General features: G+C 47.2%; 2 protein-coding genes across 3 annotated transcripts in view; one reads left to right on the top strand and one right to left on the bottom strand.

The window, feature by feature from the left end:
- The window catches only part of MAF (MAF bZIP transcription factor), a 356,505-nt gene extending 354,657 nt beyond the window's left edge, over positions 1-1,848 (top strand). Inside the window, exon 3 of the mRNA XM_082439126.1 lies at positions 1,724-1,848. The gene's annotated coding sequence lies outside the window, so the exon portion shown is untranslated. The remainder of the gene's footprint in view (positions 1-1,723) is intronic.
- Positions 1,849-1,950: 102 nt separating this feature from the next.
- The window catches only part of WWOX (WW domain containing oxidoreductase), a 969,100-nt gene continuing 947,669 nt past the window's right edge, over positions 1,951-23,381 (bottom strand). For both annotated transcript variants that reach the window (XM_082439106.1, XM_082439108.1), the window contains one exon: positions 1,951-3,037. In XM_082439106.1, the coding sequence (XP_082295232.1) occupies positions 2,849-3,037 (189 nt within the window). In that variant the 3' untranslated portion in view covers positions 1,951-2,848. The remainder of the gene's footprint in view (positions 3,038-23,381) is intronic.

Genomic DNA, 23,381 nt, shown 5'->3' with positions numbered 1-23,381 from the left:
TGAACAGCAGCTCTATCACTTATGAGCTGTGTGGACAGTGGCAAGTTATGAAACCTCTTGGCCTCAGATTCTTTATCCATAAGACGGGAAGAGGAGGCTGCCTGGGAGGACCTTGGTCACATTAGATGTAATTTTGCAGCCCGCCTGGCACAGTGGGTGGCTTGCGCTCATTCTCACAAGGATGGGAATTATCTTCATGGACGTAATGCTCGGTCACCAAGAATCGTCCTTTCCTTCAAAGGTCATTTATTAAGCACCTTCTGTATAACAGGAACAGTTCAAGGCACGGGGGCCACAGTTGTGAACAAAACAGACAAATCTCAGAGAGTTTATATTATAGGAGGTAGAGAGAGAAAATAGTAAATAGATAGACATATAACTTGTCCAATAGTATTAAGCGGTGTGGAGAAAAATAAAGGGGAGGGGTGGGAAGACGGGGTGCCACTGTGAATGCGGTGGCCAGAATATCACCTCATCAGAAAGCGAGAAACCAGAATGCAGTGTGGGGAGAAGCCATTGCAGGTCTCTGGAAGAAAAGCAATTCAGCAGAGGCAACAGCAAGTATAAAGTCCTTGAGTAGGGAGGTTGCTTGGCTTATTTCAGGAGAACAAGAAGGCTAGCGTGGCTAAATGTAGTGAGTGAAGAGAAGATGCTAGAACATGAAATCAGAAAGTCTTCTGTGGACCAGATTATGGGAGAATTCCTTGGCTATGGTAAAAAAAAAATTTTGGGACTTTAGTCAGTGAGATGAGCAGTTGTATCGGTTAGTGTTTGCTGTGTAACAAGTAATCCTGAAACTTTGTAGGTTAACGTAACAAACTTATATTTTTTGCAGTTCTCTGGGTGGACTGGGGTATTTCTTCTCATCTGGGTTGGCTCGGCTGGGGCTACATGCTCTGGGATGGCCTCGCTTGCACGTCTAATGGGTAGTCTGCTGTCAGTTTGGGGAGCGCCCATGTGGCTCGCATTGTCCAGCAGGTTAACCCAGGCCATTCATAGGATGGTGGTTGCAGGATTCCAAAGAGCAACAAGAAAGGGCAAGCCCAGTGCACAAGCACATTTTAAATTGGCCAAAGCAAGTCATGTGGCCAAGGCCAGAGTTAGAGAGGGGACCACCCAAGGTGTGGAGACTGGGAGGAGAATTACAATGGCCGCGTTTGCAAATAGTCTACTGCAGAAGCACTGGAGGGATTGGACCAGAAAAGTGACATTATCTGATGCATAGTCTGAAAGGCGCTATGACAATAAGGATTTTGTAAAGGGCGAATATAGCCAGATGGGAGGATGTAGCCAGGCTATGGACCACTGGAAAGCACTGGTGTTTGACTGACCACAGAGCCAGAGGCCCAGAAATTCATGACGTTGTCTGGGCTGAAGCTGCCACTGTCAAGAGGAGGCACAGTGACACATACCCTCTGCCCCCACCTTCCTGGTATTTCAGCAAAAGCTTTGTCTCCACCTTGCCAAAGTGGCCTTTCTTACATCCCTGCAGGAATGGCCTGGAAACCACAGTGTAAGTGATAACAGGATGAGTGGGGAAGAGCCTCTAAACCATCCCCCCTATTCTCCTAAGTAAGTAGAGATGGTTTCTAATCAATCACCAAGAACTTGGTAGTTACAGGGGGAACAAACCATTGCAGGACTGAAATGATCCCTGATAACAAAAGCTCTTAAGGTGAAATTAAGTGATAGTCATTTTTCTTTTTCTTTCTCTCTTCAACAGAAAATATGATGCTGGCATGCTAATTGCGTGAGACAACTCGGCCTGCAGACAGCCACAAAGCACAAAAACAAAACAAAACTCAGAGAAGAAACGAGAATGGTGTTTTCCTGGCGTCTACAAGAAGCGCTTTATTTTTCCTCTAGATTGCTTTTCTAAAAAAACAAAACAAGACAAAAAACAAAACTGAAACAAACATTTAAAGGAACAAGACAAAAAACTTCAGGTGATACTATTCAAGCATGTTCTTTTATTAAGCATAGGATGAGAGGAACAAGAGGACATTGAAGCAGGATGCTGAACAGACACACTGAGGGGCTGTGAACCTCCGCGATGGTGTTGTTTCCCGAAACCGTGAGTGAGGAATGGAGGGAACAGCTTTTTAATCCCCCATCCCCAAAATATCCTGTAAGGGCGCAAGACTTCCTTTCCTGCCTGTCAAGGTATCTAGGGAATGATTTGCAAAATTTGTTATAATCGCTAAAGAATCTTTTGTATGGCTTTGGCCAGGGAGTTGGTGGACCAGTACTTGGTGACCCACTAATTGTGTGTATCCCACCCATTTCTAAGTGTCACCTCCATCTTGGCTGGAACAAGGTTCAGAAGGTCCTCTCTCCAGTAGTTGCCAAGCCCACTCCGACTTGATCAGGCTGAAGGAAATGGTTATCTCCTGGATCAGTGCAGCGAAGGAGAAATACTGGCTTTTTTCTTCCCTAAATAGGAGAAAGCCAGCTCCTGGCTACGCTGTGCCTGGGGCGGGGCAGTGGGGCACCAGGCTGTCCTACACGGTGAGAACTGCTCGTGCTTCTACCGAGAGACGAAGAACCTACCGAGCAACTAAGCTTCACTTTCAAGCAGGCCATCACCAGGGAAGCAGAGGGACCCAAGCCTAACCCAGCCCCAGAAAAGACGTATTGTCCCTTTACCCCCAGAATTCCCTGCTTCCCATTGGTACCTAACGTTTTTCGCTCTGTTGTGACTACTCTTATATCCTTGACTCTGGCGGATCTGGGTCGGAGGGACATGGAAAGCCCTGGGATGATCAGCTGGAAGGGGTCCAGCGCTGGCAGTTACGCCCGAGCACTCACGAATGGTGGGCACGTGTGCTGATCCTTGCCGAGCGCCCGCTTAGCCGGACGGGCTGCCAAGTCCTTCCTGGATCAGCCTCTCGCTGAGCGCCCACAGGGCCCGGGCCGTGTCTTCGCTCTGGGCTTCCGTCGAGGGCAGGCAGCGGCAGCAGTTGTTGAAGTACATCCCTCCCAGACCCTCCAGTTCCGGGGCGGCAGCACAGTAGACGGTGGTGGCGGCTCCTTGTTGCTGGAAAACAAAGAACAAAGACCACGGAACGTTTTTTTAACTGGGAATGAGCAAGAGTCTCTCCCCACCTGGTTCAGATGCATCTGGATCTCAGCACGGCCGAGGGTACTGAACTCAAAGCACATGACTGTAAAAGATATGATGGGACCATCCTGGGAAAACGAGTTCATAAACTCCGCTCGTAAAGCCAGTGTGACTTTTTACACCTCATATTGGAAAAGGCTTTGAAAACGAACAGACACGTCTATCAGTTAATCACATCAGATGTCTCTTCTGAGCAACGAGAAGAAGATGGGATCCTTTTGAACACACGAGAACACATTCATCCCACTTCCTCACTTCTCAAAGCATAATGTCATTTGACACCAAGAAGTTTCTAGAAACTTCTCTCTGAACTAAACCAACCACTCTAATCATGGCCCATCAGGTAGAAAACCAAGCGGGACTGGTGCCAGATTTTTCCTTATTCGTTGCCCGTGGGGCTGCTAGAGGAAGGGTTTGTGATGCTGTGTTAAAATGTTTGAGACACACGTATACACATATTCCCCACCATCACACGTGCCTCATGCAGACAGAAGACACGTTTGCGAGTTTATCCTTATCCTGGAGACCTTTTTATAAGAAGTGTCATATTCAGCCCATACTTGACAATGGGACCGTGGCTTGGGGGGCCATGTCCTCCCAGCCCCCTTCAAAACGCAAGTTGTAATGAGTGCAATTGATCACTTGCGATTGACCTTTTGAGTAGCAGTTGGCGCTGTGGCTAGGGGTGTGTGTGGCGATGGGGCACCATATCATCCGGGCTGACAGAATGCTGTCAGGGATGCTGGAAAGAGGGCAAGAAATCACTTTGCTTTGCAAGCCATAATTAAAGATAATAGGCTGGTGTTCATAGGGAGACACCGTCGGCACGGCTCTCATTTAAAACCAACACAGTTGATCTGGCGTCTTATGATTATTTATGTGCATGACAGCCCTTGCTGCGTCAACTAATTATCAGTTGATAGAGAAGGGGGGGTGGGAGGCAGAGGAGGATGGAGAAAGATAACTGGGGATAAGGCCACCATTAGGAAAACATTAAGGACATCTAATTGAGAGGGAAGTGAGTTTCCATCCCCACCCAGAAGCTTACTCTTTTTCTCCCCCTACAGGGTTTAAATTGTGCCCAAGCAGAGAGCTTACTGGAGAGCATCCCCCCCATAGGGTTTGGTTTGCATTCACCGTGGTTGTTTCGTATAAGCATCGGGAGCCAAGGTCATTCTGAGAATCAAGGTCTCAAGGTATTATAAATTTTAGGAAAGTACTATAAAGTAGACTTGGGGTTTTTGTTGCAGGGGGGCGGGGGGACATTTATTGAATTTCTCTGAAAACCAAATGGTCGAATACGTTGAAGTGACATGCTTGTGCAGAGGAGGGTGGCGTGGAGTGGGAATGGGACACTTGAGTTCTGATAATAACGGGCTGCTTGACTGTATTGGACAAGACCCTTTGGTCCAAAATTTGAACCCCTGACGTGACTTCGCTTTAACGAAATAGTAATTCGGTGTGTTATTTCCCCAACCCTCTCACCCATGCCCACTCCCCAAGTAGCCGATTGTTTATTTTCTTGGGTTCACCTGTTTCTTTTCAACTTGATTTGTGTGGCTCAGGTCTAATGGACATGAGCCCACGTCATCCAAATGTCCTTTCACTGAATTATTATTCCTAATAAATACCCCTTAGCTTAGCACATTTATCTAACGAATTTCCAGTGGCTTATCTGACTCCCCTGAATCCCATGTGGAGAAAAAAGGCAAGCAAAGCACCTCTAAAGACAAATGGAAGAGCTGAGATGCTCATCTCGCCAACCCAAGCAAATATCATCTTGGCCTCAATTCTTAGCAGATGTCAGGTGGAGATGGTGTTTTGAATAATTTTCTGGATATCTGTTTTCGATTTCCATTTTACTTTGCAACTGCCAAAACCACCAAAGAGTGGTCAGGGCCCTTTGGCATCAGCTCTCAAGTGGTGGGAGAAGCCAGTCAGCTCATTCCTAAATCCAGGCCCCCTCAACCCCACCCCAGAGTGGTTATAGTATCAGCATTCATACATCACAACAAACTGGCCTTTCACAGCTCCACCAATCCTGAGAAAAGATCAAAGTTGGCCACTTGGGAAAGCAACAAACGGAATTCTTCCCAACCCAGTGTAATCTTTTGCCACTCTGACCTTCTAAAAATGATACCAATGCTGCACTCTCTTGCATTGTTGGAATGGTATTTTTGCAGAGAAATTCTGCGCTTACATTGATTCAGAATCGAGTTGATGAGGGAGCCGGGGGGCATGCATTTTCCCTCCACGGAATGTGAAAGCAATTGCAATCGACCTCATTTCATGTAAACTGCCACTTGGCTGCCATGCTGAAAAACCATAGAGTTGAGTAAAGCCCAATCTTTTATCAAGAGCTGGCTTTGATTCCTTTGCCACTAGGCTCAGGGTGATACACAATTTAAGTCTCATCACCAGCGGTGCTGACTCTGTAGAAGAACACAGTACAGCAGGGCACCTGAAAGCAAAGACCACCTTCTCCACTCCGAAGATCAACTGTGCACATTTGGCAGAGAAAGACTGGACCGTGAATTAGTGACAACATCTTTTCGTCCCAAGCCCACGACCCTTTCGGCTTCTCAGGGAACGCTCTTTTCAGCTGCACCCATGGCAGCCTCTGAGTGACATCTTTATATGAGCAGGTGGGATGACGGTTTAATAACAAGTTCTAATTTGGGGCTCATCAGCTTTTCGGCCTATCACCAGAATGAGATGGAGCCACATTAGGAAATCTCATTAGTAAATAAGCTGGTACTGCTGATACAAGATAAAACATTTTTAAACTGATAGAAGAAAAATTTTTAAAGAGCACTTTCATCACCATCAAATGACTTTCCTGCCACTTTGGGGGGCATCAGTCCGTAATCCAGAAAAAAATGAAAGAGCCCTATCAAGGAAATGACATTAACAGCAAACAACTCTGTTATAAAATATACGCCTTGCTGGTTGGCACAACTGCTTACTGATCCATCGTGATAAGATAATAGCAATATCTTGACATATAAACACTAGCTGGAGCTGTGGGTTCCCCTCAGCGATTTTTTAAGAACAAATTCATGGGAAGCCTGGAGGCTGCATGCCGTTGCTGATCATGGGAACCGGGGTGGCGACTCTATCCTGTAGCGACGGCAGTGAGTTAGGGTGCGGATCACACGGGGCCGAGGATTTCTGGGAAGCCCAGTAGAATCTTTAATCACGCCTGAATGCCATTTCTGATTTAGTCAAACATGTGCGAGCTGCCAAAGGAGAACTACGCCATCAATCTTTATAGCGTCTGTAAAATTACCCAGGATTCTTGTTTGGGATTAAGTTAAGAGCATCTGGGTAATAAGGGGGTTCATCATTCTCTTTCAGAAATCATTTGTCGGATGAGCGGCACAGTCTTCAACTACAGAAAGGCGGGATTTAGAAAGCAGTTACTGTTCATTTATCGTTGGGGCCCTGAGATCTAAATCATCCATCCTTCCAAAGCCCTTGGTTGGGATGAAACGGTGACGGAGCCGCGTTCCATCAACATTTACTCGATAACCACTAGCCATCAATTTGCAGCTGTCCGCACGGACTCCAAATGAATATTGACTCTTTGCAAGAGAAAGGTACAGGGGTTTCTGATCAACAATCTAGGCTTAAGGAAAAATCCACCCACATGTTAATATTTGTAATGCATTGGTAGGTATTCTAATATAACTTACGCTTTAATAAGGACACATGTTACACAATTATGTTTAGTTTTCAGGTTTCTCTACTTTTAAAATGCATGCTTCTTTAAAAAAGAAAGAATAAATTCCTGTCTTAAAATAGATTTAACTCTGAGACACATAAAAAAGTAGACACACTACCATGGGATATCTGTATATTCAGTGACTTTGAGAGTAGCAGATGTCCTAGGATTGCTTTCCTACAGACACGTCGGTATTGGGACACTGCACAGCAAATGCTGAGTGAATCAATCTATGCAAAAAGTGGAGTTGAGTAAGGGAAGGCAGCACAGAACTTAACACTGGACTTGGAACCCCAAGGGCAGGGAAGGAGAACTTCCCTTCTGGAAGCGGGCACTGATGATGGTGCTGAATTCCCGGGACAGAGAAGTTTGCAGGTGTCACAGGAAGAGAAGACAGGTGCCTCTTCGAACCCTCAAAGCTTTCCCTGTTACTCATCTGGGGTCTGTGAGGCAAAGCAAACAATTTCCAAGTGCAGAACTGATGCAACGCCCCGGTGAGTACAGCAGAATCATTTATCCCAGAGCCTTGGTGGAGATGGGGCAGTGAATGCAGGTGCCATAGGTGGGACTGATGGCCGCCCTCTCAGTCTCTTCACGTCTCCCAATAACCCTCCCCAAAGAGAGTTTTCAGCTACCCTACTGGAAACGTGCGACGTGGTGTCTGTCTCAGGGTTCACCTCCTGAGACTGGGGTGCCTGGAGCACAGCTGTTCCTCAGCAATAGGACGGTTTAAATCTCTGATTTGAGAGAAAAAAGCAAAGCAAGCTGCTCCAAGAGGTTACGTGTTCCCTACTCACCATCTGAGAACAATCTTTTAAGCTGACAGGTGAGCCACGTATTCTGTTTGTTAGTTCATAGAGCAATGCAGCTCATGCAGGCATGAGGCTCAAGGGCCTCCCTGCTCGTGTGACCACAACCAACCCCTCGCCCTCCTGCCTGGGTGTGGAATGAGTGCAAATCAATAATATACCAACTTCCGCCAAAATGATGCGAGACGGGAGACGACAGAGAACGTGCCTCGAAAGGACCCTTTTCCTCCACACTGTCGAGCTTTTCTAGTGAGTCGTTGCGTACGGGGACTGTGTAAGTGGTAACGATGGCCAGCATCTCCTGAGAGCTTGCCATTGCTCTGGCACTGTGCAGAAAGCTTTGTAAGCACCATATTCTAACCCGCACACAGCTCTACCAGCCAGGGACGATCATTATCCCCATTTACAGGGAAGCCTACTTAGTACCAGAGCTCAAGAGCAACTCGTCCAAAAGCCACACAGATCATCACACAGATTGACCCTCCGGAATCCATGCCAGATGCAGTACAAAACCTCCTTCCCAAACTTGCGACACAAGTTGGCAGGCTGCCCAGTCCCTGTGTCTCCCGTTTGGCTGAAGCTACCTTAGGAAGAGTCCTCTTTCCCTTCTCAGCCAGGCCACGTCTGGCCACAGTGTGGCCGAAAATTAAATGGATGGGCTGCACGTTTAAGTTTTAAAAAACGGGCTGTCATGTGCTCACCTGAGAAATGTTGGGAGGAGATTTTCCCATTGTTGATTTAGGCAGTGAACTAAATTGAAATTATATCCATTTGGATTAACAAAAATGAAGACCCAGCGCCACCTCAAAAGATCCAATGGCAAGTGACCCTTAACAAAACCATCACCTGATTCAAAATGCCACCTCCAGGTGCCAGATGGGACCAGCTGTGAACCTACTACTCTTGGACGATCGACTTTTTTTCAAAGCGTGAACGGAACCACATCAAAACCAGTGAAACCCCGAGCGATCTCCATCTTATAAATTCACACACGTGTACAATGAATACGGCCTTTTGGAGGATAACATCTGACGTGTTACATCAGGTTTGCAGAGGAAACTGATCGACCTCCCTCTCCTGGCCTCCCCCAATTAATTCCTGAGAAATTAATTCCTGCAAATTCCTAAGAAGTGATTCCTACGAAGGCGTCAAACAGTATAGGCTTAGGTACCTGCAAATACTTCTTGTAGATATCGTAATAGAACTTTCTTCATAGCCCTCGGGAGTTTTGCTCACAGGCTGCTCTTAGCATGTATTACAGAAGGGAAATCCACTCAATTTCTCAAGTAGAAAAAGTGAAGAGGGTCAGGAAAGCGGATATTTGTTTTTAACTGAGGAGGCTGGAAAAGTCTTCGAGAATGTTCTGGAGAATCCATTTAGATCACATGCAGATCTTAGCCTGACGGAAGAGAATGTGTACCTACCACCATGTGTTTGTTAGGATATTTACCTCTTGCCTCAGGGAAAGAGTTTCTTTGCTAAAGAGGATCACAAACGTGGAAAGCCTCAGAGGTTCCTTTTCAGCTGACTGTCTCTCCCGTGGCAGGTAAAGGAGTACCATTCCCTGGGTGACCTTGGGACACCGGGTTCGATGGCAGTTGCTCTGAAGGAGAGCTAAGCCGTGGGATATGCCAGTGCATCACCATCGGTGCAGTGGGTCCTGGCACAGCACACAGCCCCAAAAAGTAGACGGCAGTTTGAGTGAGAGGTGTTTGAGGGGCACAAATGGGACAGAGCTTTCACACAGCAGATGTGCACACGTCTTCGTTGGGAGAGAATCACGATGACATGGAGGCTTTCTTATTTGCAACTGAGGCACCCCAAATATTATGCCCCCAAATCCACATCAGGCTACGGAGACCATGCTAGTCTCCTTGACAAAAGCCATGAAATCTCTAGCAAGACCATTAAGCAGTTTTAAGAGACTGACTTGAAGACCAGCGCAGATCGAGTTGGAAAGTCAGGAGGATGGTGGCTGTGATTCTCTGAGAAATCTTTGTAGGAACAAGCCCAGGGGCCAGTAGGTTCAGGATGGAAAGCTGGAAAGGACTTTTAAAGGCAGAAGAGCATATCTGTCTTTGCTGGCCTTAGGTTTGGGGGAGGGGTAGGCAGACACTCCTGACCACCCAAAGAGGTCCAGAGCCATGTATGTTCTGGAAAGCAAGGCTCCCGAGGATTTTTGCTTAGGCTAATCGGCAGCACTTCAGGGCAGGGTGGCCCTGGGAGGTTTGCAGGACTGTGTTTTCAATTGGCTGAACTGTTCTGAACTTTCCCTTGACATGAATGAGGCCCTCTTCCTACCCCCTTTGTGTTCCAGAATCCTTGCCGTAAACATGGCAGGGGTTCCATGACAGATTGATGACTGGTCTCAAAAGAGTGAAGGTGGAACATTTAGCATGACTTCATCGTCCTGAGACCTGCTGTTATTTCTAGACGTGCTCTGGTGGAGTGGGAGTCCTCCAAAGGAGGGAAGGGAAAAGGAATGGCTAAGTACAGTCCAGGTGGGTGACATTATTCATGCCTGTTCTACCTTCCTTTTGTGCCAGAGATGTTCTAGAACAGATTGGGCTGGAGAGACGGTCTCATTAAAAATAAGAGAAGACGTTGTTACACCTGGAACAACATCTCTGTTAGAGCCATGAAAGCATTCCCTGGGCATTCCGTGCTGATACTGCCTGGGCTGCCCACATTGCTTTTCAAGCAGGGAGTTGTCTTGCTGGGCTGGAAAACTGCACTGGGGTATCCACTCTTCCACGGGTTAGTTTGAAATGGCTAAGCAGAAGGATCTGAGAAATGTGTCACCAAAATACGCATCATCCTTCCATCTGGGACAAATCCGATGGCCCATTCCTGAAATATTCCAACCCGGCCACCTGGACACTAGTGCCGAAGGACTACTGAGTGTTCCTGAGAGCTCAAAGAAGGCATTTAGCTTGTGTTAATTTGAAACGTTTTTACTTCTTTAACCTTGGTTCTAGCTAGCTCTGTATACTGTATATAAATGTATGCCTCTGTATTTGCCATGTATACTGAAATAAACCTTTAAAGTTATCGCCAGGCAGAATGAATGGGTTCAGTTCTAATATGATGGTGCAAAGCATATCATCTTCACAGTACAAGTGAAACAGACAGCTTTCCCCCTTCCCTTCTTCGGCACAGAATTGCACCACTGAGTTGGTCTGCCACGCTGGCTCTTTTAGAAAACCATAGAGCTGACCATTTTTGTGAGCAGGCAAACCCCAAACAAACAAACAAGCTGTTTGTTGCCATTGTAAGGTTGACGGTTCGTTTACACCTAGGACACAGAGAGAGTCTACGACCTAGTACCGGAAACGCATTGGTGATGGGGGGATAAAAGCCACAGGGTCTTCTCTGATGAGGCCACATGGCATCGTGGTAAGAAATCCACGGACTCTTAACTAACTCTTCCAGCAGCGAATTAAGAGAATGGCGTCTACAACAATCAGATCTCACAGGCAGGCCACCCTCCGCCCTCCGCGTCCAGCTACACTGTTTCAAGTCAAGTCAAGCACGTCTGCGTTAGGCTTGTGCCTTTTCATAGAGGGCTCTCTGCGACGGATCATTTCTCAGGCTCAAAGAAAGACACTGGCCTTGTTGATATTACATTTAGAACATACTGCGGAGAGCATCTCATTTATATTACTTCCATAATTAATGGGGAGAGCTTAGGCACTGCCTTTGCACAGACGGATCTCGTCACAGTGGTCGATGGGTAGAGGAGAAACAATAGGTATTTCATTCACCAGCAGCGTGTCGCTAGTTAGTTAGTGGGAAATGATCACGTATGCTGTTGTTGCTTTAATTGCCAGGGTAAATAATTCTGCCTCGGTGTAAGGGAACATTTTAAAGCACTTGGTGCAAATAGACTAGAAACAAAACACACACACACACACACACACACACACACACACACACACACACACACACAAAATTACCTTGATTATGCAACACCTTTAGCATAGAAAGTTACAAAGGTATGTCGTTTTTTAAAATTGCATTCTATGGTGCAAATATTCTCTAAATATGCATGTGCTGACTACTCATCTACTGTATTTTAGGAAATACAATTAGGCCGCCTTTCTCTTCTCCTGTGTAGACTGTAAATACCTGTAGATCTTTCTCTTGCTTCCTTATGTAAATAGATGTAAATACTAACAAGCTCTGCATGCTGATATTCTAGGCAATTTCAGGTACTTTTATAATCTGAAGGCATGTACTTGAAGTGGTTTGTTAAAAGGAAAAAAAAAAAACCCCACCTCTCTCGAACTCTTGAAAGCTGAATAGAAATTAAAGATTTCTTCCTAGACTGTTGTGGTTTCTTTTGTTTGCCTTCTCCTCTCTCAACAGGGTCCCCCACTTAGGCTCCCTCACCTACTGCCAGGAAAGGGACAGCTGGGCATCCACCGGACCCAGGAACAGTGGCTGAACTACGTGGTTTGGGTTTTTACACACTTTCCTTTGGTTTCTCTAAACGACTTCTAGAATCTCAAGGTAGGCGTCTTTGGGTTTTTCTATCGAAAGAATCGGGAGTAAAAATAATAATTCGTACCTATGGTTCCTCTACTACGTACCAAGCACAGGGCTCGAGGCTTTACGTCCCCACAACCCTAAGAAAGGACCCTGTCAGTCATTCCCATTTCAAAGATGCAGAAACTGAGTCACAGCAAGATGAGCACGTGCCTAAAGTGACAAAACCATTAAATGCCTCTCAAACGCCAATTCTTTCCTGTATACCAAGGGTCAGTAAGTAAACTTCTTCTGCAAAGGGTGAGAGAGGAAATATTTTAGGCTCTGTAGGCCCTATGGTCTCCATCACAACTACTCAGACCTGCCACTGTTCTGAAAACAGCCATAGACAACACATACCCCAGTGAACATGGCTGTGTTCCAATAAAACTTTATTTACAAACAAACACCTCTTCCCTACACCCAAAGCTCAGTTACTCTTCAACAGACCATTACCCTTTCCCTTTCGAATACGTTTATGTATTTGATGGGGAACTCATTTGATCAACTGAAAAGTCTCCATCTCTTCCTTGTACATAGCAACACTATTTGCAGACGCCGTGAAGTATTAGGGGAGCAAAAATGAAGACCCTCGAGCTTATAAATCAAACTCTTCCTCAGACAAATCTCACTGCCAGGTTTCAATTATTTAGTTATCTTTTTGTTTTCATAAATGGGGATGGAGGGAAAAAGAAGTATGAAAGACTAAAAGGTAAAAAAAGAAATCAAGCAACACTCACCCTTCAATGAGGGGAAGGAGGCCATTACCTCAGGTATCTATGGAAACCAAGCCGCATGTAAACTTTTTAATGGTTGGAAAACAGCGTTGGCTTTTGAAGATGTTTTTCCCAAGTAGGATGCTTCGGTGTAAATGCATTAATTGACAGTTTCCTGCGGGACTTTTTTATTGAAGTTTCCAAACTAAATTTCACGGCACAAGGAACTCTCTGGGGCCCTTGAAGAATGCTGCAAAGTTAGGGCTTTAGAAAACTGAGCCAGCTCTGGCATCCTGTACAAATCCAAGCCAATTCCCCTACAGACCGAGTGAAGCAGCAGCCCTCACTGCCTGTAGTTTTCCCTTTTTAAAAGGCCCCCTGCATTCACCTGGGGATGGGAGAGAACCTTTCTAACCTCAGCTGAACAAGAATCAGTATCATCCCTTGAGTCGTGAGGAGAAATGAGAATAAGGAGTGGGAAGAGGAAAGATCTGGGTATTTTTGCAGATTGGGTGGCAGTGTGGGGTGGTGGGAAAAGCCCAGGAGCCGAAGTCTGAGATACGTGAATTCGAGTCCTGACTTCGCCACCTGGCAGCTCTGTGACAAGGCACTGAGCCTTGGTCTCCCCATCTATGAAATGGACATCGTAACAGCCCTTTCACCGGGTTCTTGGGAAGACTGGTTGTAACAATTGGAGATTTCCTGAGTACACCATAGATAGATACTACTTCAATCCTGGCTACAAGTCCGCTTATTAAAAATTTGAAGGAGGAAGCATACAGATCAAAATAGCTCATCTGTCCTTCATTTGAGGGACTTAAAAGTAGGGGGGGGGGTGGACATTTCTACCTTCTAAGCAAGAAATTCAAGACGCAGTCACTTTTCTCACCAATCTTTACCCAGCATCTCTGGGTACCAGGCTAGCCATGGATTCCACTGCTCTTCTGCTCCCCCGACCACAGCAACCAGAACCAAGTTCACATCCATGAAACTGGGGCACTGACATCTGAACACAGCCACAGTCATGTGTTAAGCACTGTAAAATTCCAGACTCTGCCCCCTGCCCTGGCCCTTTATACATATCTACTCTACATCTCCCAATATCCCCGGGCAATGATTCCTAGAAAAGGGGATGGACAGAACGATAAGAGAGCAGGTGCAGTTTTGTGGGGTTTTTTTTAAGTGCAGTATTCCTTAAAAAACTAAAAACAGAGTTGCCATATAATCCAGCAATCCCACTCCTGGGCATATATCTGGAGAAAACCATAATTCAAAAAGATACATGCACCCCAATGTTCACTGCAGCACTATTCACAATAGCCAAGACATGGAAACAACCTAAATGTCCATCAACAGAGGAATGGATAAAGAAGATGTGGTACATATATACAATGAAATACTACTCAGCCACGAAAAAGAATGAAATAATGCCATTTGCAGCAACATGGATGCAACTAGAGATTATCATACTAAGTGAAGTAAGACAGAGAAAGCCAAATACCACGTGATACCATTTATATGTGGCATCTAAGAAAAATGATACAAACTTATCCACAAAACAGAAACAGACTCACAGACTTCAGAAACAAACTTATGGTTACCAAAGGGGAAATGTGAGGGGAAGGGGTATATTAGGAGTTTGGGATTAACAGACACATATCACTATATATAAAATAGATAATCAACAAGGACCTACTGTATAGCACAGGGAACTCTACTCAATATTCTGTAATAACCTATATGGGAAAAGATTCGGAAAAAGAATGTTTATATGAATAGGTATAACTAAATCACATAGCTGTACACCTGAAACTAACACAACAAACATTGTGAATCAACTATTCTCCAATATAAAATAAAAATTAAATTTTAAAAAAGTGCAGTAAAAATGTAGACTCTAGGTGTTGGGTGGATGGGTGGTTGCCACATTATTCTTTCAAATTTTCTATTTGAAAACTTGTGTAATAAAATGTTAGAAAAATAGATGGATCCATCCCTGTGGGGCATTAGCCCCATTTTACAGAGGAGAAGATTGAGGCACAGAAGTGGTCTGGACTGGCCTAATGTCCTCCACCTGGTAAGTGGTGACATCCTCTTTGAAATCCATGCCAAGCTGGCTCCAGTGTTGCTTCTATGATGGGCCCCTTTGCATCTCTGTTACACCTTGTAGGGTCAATTAACCCTGTCTCTCTTATTCCACTGGTTGAATTTTTGCCTCAAAGCATGAAAACTGGTTTTCTCACACTCTTCCCACCAGGCAGGCAGATCTTGGGGCCTCCAACTCAGAGCCCAGAAATCAATCAGCTCAACAGCAAAAGTGACCCGTGTATGAATGGATGTAAATTTGTATCCATTCACCTGGTGGCTGTTTAATTTGGCTTTTGATTCTAATGCAGCTCCTGGAGACGTAGGGTTATTCTCATTCACTGAAAACGTGCCACCAGGTTCAGAAATACTGATGCCCCCCCCCACCACCAGCACGTTGACAGTGCCTGTGATTTGGACCCAAAGCTCTGAGAGAGGGGGACGGGCAGGCTGCGTGGGAGACACGCGCAGTGAAAATCGACCAGCTGCCTGTGGCTGGATGCGGTCACAGGCAGGAAGCAAGGGCTGCTGGCGTCTGGGCTGCAAGAGATGGTTGGATGGGAAACTCTCTGGCCTGACCTGTCCTCCAGCTCAGACTCCCCCCTTCTAGCTGTGGCAGATTCCACATTCCTACTTTTAGCAGCTAAGAGACAACTTCAGCCCAATCCCAACGATTTCGGCAGGGAGCCCAGGCGGCCCTAAATCCAGGTGTAAACTTTTCTATTGGTCGGAAATTCTCCTCCTAGCCGACCCACCTCACCCACTTTCCCTTCCAACCCCGGGAGAGATGAAACCTACACATCATCCTCCAGCCTTCCCTCTAGAAACTCGCCAGTCACCTGCCCCAGCGCCTCCCCTTTAGCCATTGCCCAACCCAGGTACAGTCACGTCAGTCATCTCCCAGCCCCTTAATCATCTCCCTGCCAAACCCATCCTGAGTTCTTCATGTCCTGGCCAGGTGAGTATGAGACTTGACAGCCGCCTTAGGGAGAGTTAGTCCGGCCCGGACTGTAATAGCCAACGACAGCAACAAAGCGGTAACGATCATGGTAACGGCTGCTGGTCACCGAGAGCCTGTTCCGTGCCAGGGACCCATTATTACTCCTGATCCTCACAACCACCTCGCCAGGCGGGTATTACTGTCAAGGCTATGAGGGAGGTGAGGTAACTCACAGCCGGGTGCCTGGGAAGTGATGGAGCCAAGATGCAAACTGAGTCTGTCTTGGTTCAAAGCCCCTGTTCTCGTTCATGGCTAATGCCCGCTCTGACCCTACACCCCGTTCACTGCAGGGCGTCCTGGGATTATGCGTAAACACGCAAACGTAGCGCCATCAGGCTAGGTACATATTCCCTCCCTGGCCACGTCCCCGTCCACAGAGCCTCGGGGACCTTCTTCCTCTTCTCTGAGCTCCATGTCTTGGTCCTTTGACCCCTGGCTGCTGGTCCAGCGTCCTCAAGTCTGGGGTCACCGTTTCTGCCTGCATGTGGTTTTGGACAATACCCCAGAAGGGGTCCGACGCCCCTCTCCTGCCCTGTTCCTCTTCTGCAAATTGCTTCTCATGCAAAGGAGAGGTCTTGGAAGGCGGCAGGGCTCGGGTTTATGGGTGGGCGTTTGTGGGCTGTCTGGCTACATCCCACCAGGGCGGGCTCACCACCAGCCAACAGCAGTTAAACTCTCCTGCCCTCGCAGTTCAGAGAAATGCTGACCTCAGGACAACGGGGGACACCGAGGGACACCTTAGTCTGCTTTTTCTCCCCCCCTCTGGCTGCCACACCTGATGGGATCCCTCCTCTCACAACTGCCTGGCTTGTAAAAAGGAAGATGCATAAATAAGTTAGTAGCTACCAAGCCAGGTGTCAGCGGGGATACAGCCAGTCGTGGAGCTGGCCGTCAAACTGTCGAGGTGGATGAAAAACCTGTCCTCTACCATCTGTGCCCTCTGGATTCCTAATCGAATGACTTTACGAGGCAGTCCCCTAACGTATGAATCCCATACGGGGCATGGATACCTTCTACCGCACTTTCTAGGTGCTGAGCCCTACGGTTTTTGCTGAATTCTTGCCAGAGCCCTGTGGAGGCATCATTATGCCCATTTTATTTACAGGGAAACTGAGGCTCAAGCAAGTGAAATGACTTAGGAACAGGTCATTCTTGTTCATTAAATTCTAATTGTGATGAGCATCCCTCAAGCTAAGGGACGCACGTGCCTCAAATGCTTCCAGGGAGCGTCCACACTTTGCATCCGCTCTCCCCAGTTATAGGCAGGGTCCTGAAGCCCACAGAGGCAAAGGTCAAGGGGCAAAGTGGCAGAGTCAGAGGCTGAGCCCGATCACTTGGACTCCAGACCCTGCTCTGAGCTCTGGCACCAGGGTAAACGGGGATCTGTTCACAATCCAAGGGCCGCAGGAGTATTCTTGCACATCTGTAGGTCACGATTTTGCACAATCATCATAGTAGATCTTTCCACAACAAGACGTAGCTAATACTTGAATGTAGTGCCGGGATCTAAACCCAGATCGGCCTGACTCCAGACCTCATGATTCCCCTGGCTCACTGGGAACTGTGCTCCCTGTGAGTTCAGCATCCTTGAAAACAGCACACTCGTTGCCTTAGGTCCTTTGTACAACGAATGGAATCCATGTATGATGACAAATAGACCCATCTACCCTCAAGATGTCTCTCATTTAGGGACACAGGATCTGGGACCCTCCAGGGCTGTGGGTGGGAATAAGAGGACACAGGAAGAGGGAATGGAGACCAGGTAGGTAGGGTACCACGGAGAAGAGAATCCCACTCCTGGGCACATACTCAGACAAAACTCTAATCCAAAAAGATACATGCACACCTACGTTCAAAGCAGCACTATTCACAATAGCCAAGACACGGAAACAACCTAAATGTCCATTGACAGAGGAATGGATAAAGAAGATGTGGTACATATATACAATGGAATACTACTCAGCCATAAAAAAGAATGAAATTATGCCACTTGCAGCAACATGGATGCAACTAGAGATTATCGTACTAAGTGAAGTCAGAAAGAAAGACAAATACCATATGATATCACTTATATGTGGAATCTAAAATATGACACAGGGGCTTCCCTGGTGGTGCAGTGGTTAAGAATCCGCCTGCCAATGCAGGGGACACCGGTTCGAGCCCTGGTCCGGGAAGATCCCGCATGCCGCGGAGCAACTAAGCCCGTGCGCCACAACTACGGAGCCTGCGCTCTAGAGCCCACGAGCCACAACTACTGAGCCCGTGTGCCACAACTACTGAAGCCCGCACGCCTAGAGCCCGTGCTCCGCAACAAGAGAAGCCACCACAGTGAGAAGCCCACGCACCGCAACAAAGACCCAACACAGCCAAAGATAAATTAATTAATTAATTAAAAGAAATAAAATAGAATATGACACAAATGAACCCATCTACGAGACAGAAACACGGACATAGAGAACGAACTGGTGGTTGTCAAGGGGGAGGGGGCTGGGGGAGGGATGGAGCGGTAGGTTGGGGTGAGCAGATGTGAGCTTTTATATACAGAATGGATAAACAACAAGGTCCTACTGTACAGCACAGAGAACTATATTCAATATCCTGTGATAAACCATAATGGAAAATAATATAAAAAAAAGAATGTATATATATGTATGACTGAGTCACTTTGCTGTACAGCAGAAATTAACACAACATTGTAAATCAACTATACTTCAATTAAAAAAAAAAAAGAGGATATGGGAGGAGGGAATGGAGACCGGGTAGGTAGGGTACCAGGGAGAAGAGGGGACAGGGCGCCTCATGGGACTGGACATCTCAGGACAGTGAATTGTTATTTTTCAGGTGTTAATGGAAGCTGGGCTTATACAGGCTCAGAATTGACTTCTCTGGTCCAGCATCACAAGCCTGGGGAGCGGAGATAACCCTCTGGTTATCCCGAACATAGAGTTAGGGCATGTGTTCTTAAGCTGAGGGTCCCTTGGTTCGGTCTGGTCACCGACAGGAGGGGGCGCAGAGAAGAGAATGGCGTGCATTCACATCGCACTCCGCTGACTTCAGCGAAGGTGCCAGACCTCCAAACTGCTTTTGGTTTCGTCACTTCCTCAAACGGATGCACAAACAGGTCCCTAACGATTACACTGCCCGAGACGAATCTGTCCTAGAACATAGTGATGTCACTGTCCCCTCGTTCAAAGAGAATATTTTAAACAAAGATAGCTTTACCACCCGCGTTAACCAAACCTTTTCCCTGTGGGAGGAATAGCATTTTCAAATAAGAAACAGAAACCAGCGATGTAAGGAAAGGAACAAGAATGAAATTTTCTCTTCCTTCTCAACTGCAATCCCTGACGCAGGTATATCTAGACGATCAGGTGAACCCCACCAACTGGTTTTGCTCTAGGAGTCCGTGTACCACCACCTGGATGGTTTCTCAAGAACATGGCACTTCTCCGATCAGACGTAACTATTGTCCCCTCTCAGGGCCGGCTCCTTTGTGAGGTACAAGTTCCTACCTTAGACGAGCTGACCTACCTTTCTAGCTTTCTCTTCTCCCTGCCCTCTGTCCTGCACCCCACTTACATGAACAGACTCTAAAGTGAGAGAGAGATGGCTTCCAAGTCAGCCTGTGACACTGTAGTGGATACTGTGGTGTGCTACCCCGAAGCCCGTTCTGAGCCAGGAGGCGCTCATCTCCCCAGCTGCTGGACTGCCGTTTGCCGACGGCAGGATCCCTTCTTAGGAAGTGCCTTCGGCCAGAGGGAGCTGCCTCGCCCAAGGAGGAGGCAGCCACATCAATAACTGCCTGGTCTCTTTGTCCCAGTTCAGGACATCTCCGCAGGGTCACCCTGGCTTTAGTCTCCTCGGCACTGGCTGAAGGGTCTGTTGCTCCTACATCACAGCTCAGTCCTCCCCCTGCCCCACACTGCTGGCCACGCTGCTCTCCTACAGGCGTGGATCCCCAGAGCACAACCCGACGAGCCTCACGCCCATCTCGGCTGTGGACTTGGCCTCCTGGGGCACCCAAGCTACAAGAAACAACGGCTGGGTGACTTTGAGACATACACTTAACCACTCTGAGCCCACTTCCTCATCTGTAAACTTGAGTTGCTGGTATACAGACAGCGTAATTTCGATAACTAAGTCAGACTGTGTATGTAGCGTATTTACGCGGAGCTGGCACGTAACGCTCAGCAGATAAAGGCAGGGTGGGTGTAGTGGAAGTAGCGGCAGCTGTCACGAACGCTCTCTGCCTGCGTGATCCCTGCTCATCCTTCAGTGTCGGGGATAATGTCATGGTCCAAAGAGCATAGATTGGGGGGGGGGGGGCGTCTGTGTAGACGTGGTAGATTCAACTCAGGCATTTTTATCGGCCCTCCCTGCAGAAACTCGATTACCAGTGTACTAAAGGGAAAAAAGTGTTTAATTCAGTGATCGAGAAACATCAACAAAAACAAAAAACTTGGAAGATGGGAAGCAGATGGAGAAGCGTGAACTCCTGACTCAGCAGAGTGATGTGTACAGAAGAGGAAGGCACCGAGCGATGTGCCAGCTCCCATCACAGAACTCAGGAACTAAGAGGATGGGGCAGAGGTTGGGAATGGGAGGAAGAGAACTGGGAAGGCTGGAGGCACCATATGTGATGTCTGAGCAGACTTCTCATACGGGGCAGGCGACAACTCCCATCTTTACCAAGTTCAGGGTCACCTCCTATGTGAGTTTCTACCAGACACCTCTCCTGACCTTAACTCTCCGTCCCGAATCCTATTACGTAGTTGGGTGTGTGCTGTCAGACTCCGACCTCATTGACATGGGTCCCTGGCCCATCCCAGTGCCTGGCACACAGTAGGTAGCTAACAAAATATTTCTAAAGAGATGAATGGGTATCTGATCGAATATCCTTTGCAGGGCAGAGGAAAAGTAAATCAACAAAACTCAGTTGCTACATAAACACAAAGAGTGGTCAAATTATTTCCTTTCCAAATTATTGTTGGTATGGTTTCGATACCGTTGTTCTCTGCAAGTTATGACTCACGGGAAAGCTACATTTATATTTTGCTTACGACTTGCCAGACACTGACCTAAGCTTGCTCTGTCTGTTTCAACACACACACACACACACACACACACACACACACACACACACACACACACACACGTTGAGTCCTCGCAAAAACCCTGTGAAAGAGGGACTTCCCTGGTGGCGCAATGGTTAAGAATCCGCCTGCCAATGCGGGGGACACGGATTTGAGCCCTGGTCCGGGAAGATCCCACATGCCGTGGAGCAACTAAGCCCGTGCGCCACAACTACTGAGCCCACATGCCACAACTACTGAGCCCGCATGCCACAACTACTGAAGCCCACACGCCTAGAGCCCGTGCTCTGCAACGAAGAGCAGCCCCCGCTTGCTGCAACTAGAGAAAGCCTGCGTGCAGCAGCAAAGACCCAACGCGGCCAAGATAAATAAAGAAAGAAACCCTGTGAAACAGATTTGTTACTATGCACCCCATTTACAGAAAACTGAAGCACAGAGGGATTAAGAAACTTGCTCAGGTCGACACAATTAGGAAGTGGCAGAGCTGGGGTTCAAACACATGCCCTGTTACTCCAGGGGCCATTCGAGCACAGGAGGTGAGGAGCTAGAGGGTGCTTCTGCAGGTCCCGGGGAGCTTTCTTTCGCCCCTGAATGTGCTTTCCAGGTGCAGATTGCTGCGAGGCTCCTGGCCCATGGGGTTAGTTAGCTGTCGCCTGCAGACATTTTTGGGGTGATGGAGAAATAGGCTTGACAGCTGCCTCTGGACTCCTGCCTCTCTATAGCTAGAGAACTGTCCAGAGTCTAATGCCAGAAGGAGAGGAGACACAGTCTCATGGAAGCCCTTGGCATCTTGATGTCACCTTTTACCCCTGGCAAACGGGTGATGCCGAAGGACTGCGCCCTCTACTAAGCAGAGGGCGTGGCTTGAGGAAATCAGCAGAGCCTGGTCCTGGGTAAGTGGACTCTTGGGAAAGAACTGACGGGTGCCACATCCACAGGGATTTTGTGGTAGGTTGTAGATCAGGTGCAAGAGTGAGCTCAGGTCCAGGTATTTAGAAGTTAAGCCACACAACTCCAGCTTCTCCCCAGATTCCAGCCCTTTGAAGAGGGGCTGGCTTCGTAATCTCGCAACTATGAGCTCTTACAACCCTCCCAGGCACTAACTCTTACCTCCCCTTTACAGGGCCCCCGTGGGTAGGCAATGGGTATGCGGGGGTACTAGAACTTGGATGTGACCTTTGCTCTATCCCATTCTAGAGCCTGTGCTTTCTAGTCTGTATTTTGAGATTCCAGCAGAAAGCACCAGAAGAAGAAATGGAGAGCATTTGCCTTGACTCTGTATCAGAGAGGCTAGAGACGGCAGGAAAGTCACAACCCTTGAGTGATTCCCAGCCACGGAGACCAACTTCTGTCCACTATTCAAGAGCCAAAGTCACAGAAAGATATGAAGGTCAAGGAGTAAATGGTGACCTTTCCTTAATTCACCTTCTCCCCAGTCACTGAATCCTTCACCTCAGTCCTGCAGCCACATGAGGAAATTGGAGCTCAGAGAGGTTAAGCAACTTGCCCAAGGACACACAGCCAGTAAGTGGCAGATTGGAATTCAAATGTGAAAAGGGATGGATGGGTTCTTCTCACTGTTCCGTCTCTCTCGTAGTGAGAATTAGGCAAAGGGGGTGGACCCCACACAGGAGATCAAAAGTATACGAAACAGAAGTGAGAGGAAGGCTGTCCTCATAAACAGAGAGCCACGTGGATCAGCTTTGGTGGTGCTTCTGAATCGCTGTGCTATCTCAAAAGAAATCTTTCCACCCTAAACCTTCCCTTGCTCAACAGAGACCTTACCAGGTATGACCTCACGTCTCTTTCAGCTGTCAAATCATTTCTTGCACGATATAGATGAGGCCACAAATTCCAACAGACGATAAGCTCCTTGCAATTGAGATTTTTATACACACACGTCTCTCCAGCATTTAGCACTGGACCTGGCATATAGAGGTACTTAGTAACCATGTGATGAATAAATGAATGAGTGAATGAATGAATAACTGAACTAATAACTGAACAGCTGTTTGGGGGGACTTTTTGCCCCAATGTACCCCAAAAGCAGGCAGATTGTAGAAATGACTCACCAGTGGCTACCCAGACTTGAAAAATACACATAGTCCTTATTAAAACTGGCAGGAACAATCTCGGTCCTGAGAGCAGAGCTCCCAGCCCAGCTAATATTACACGAGGTGTTAACTACATTATCTGGAAATAACCGATGACTAATTCCCCACCCCTTATCTTGAGGAGAAGAAAATTGTCTTGAGCACGAATGCCCCAGATTCCTGGTCAGTTTATGTAAGGCATTTCAAGTGATT

Source organism: Balaenoptera physalus, assembly GCF_965194825.1.
Source record: "Balaenoptera physalus genome assembly, chromosome: 19".
NCBI classification, from domain to species: Eukaryota; Metazoa; Chordata; class Mammalia; order Artiodactyla; family Balaenopteridae; genus Balaenoptera; species Balaenoptera physalus.
Note: the sequence above shows the minus strand (reverse complement) of the source record. Positions and strands in the feature narration are given on the sequence as shown.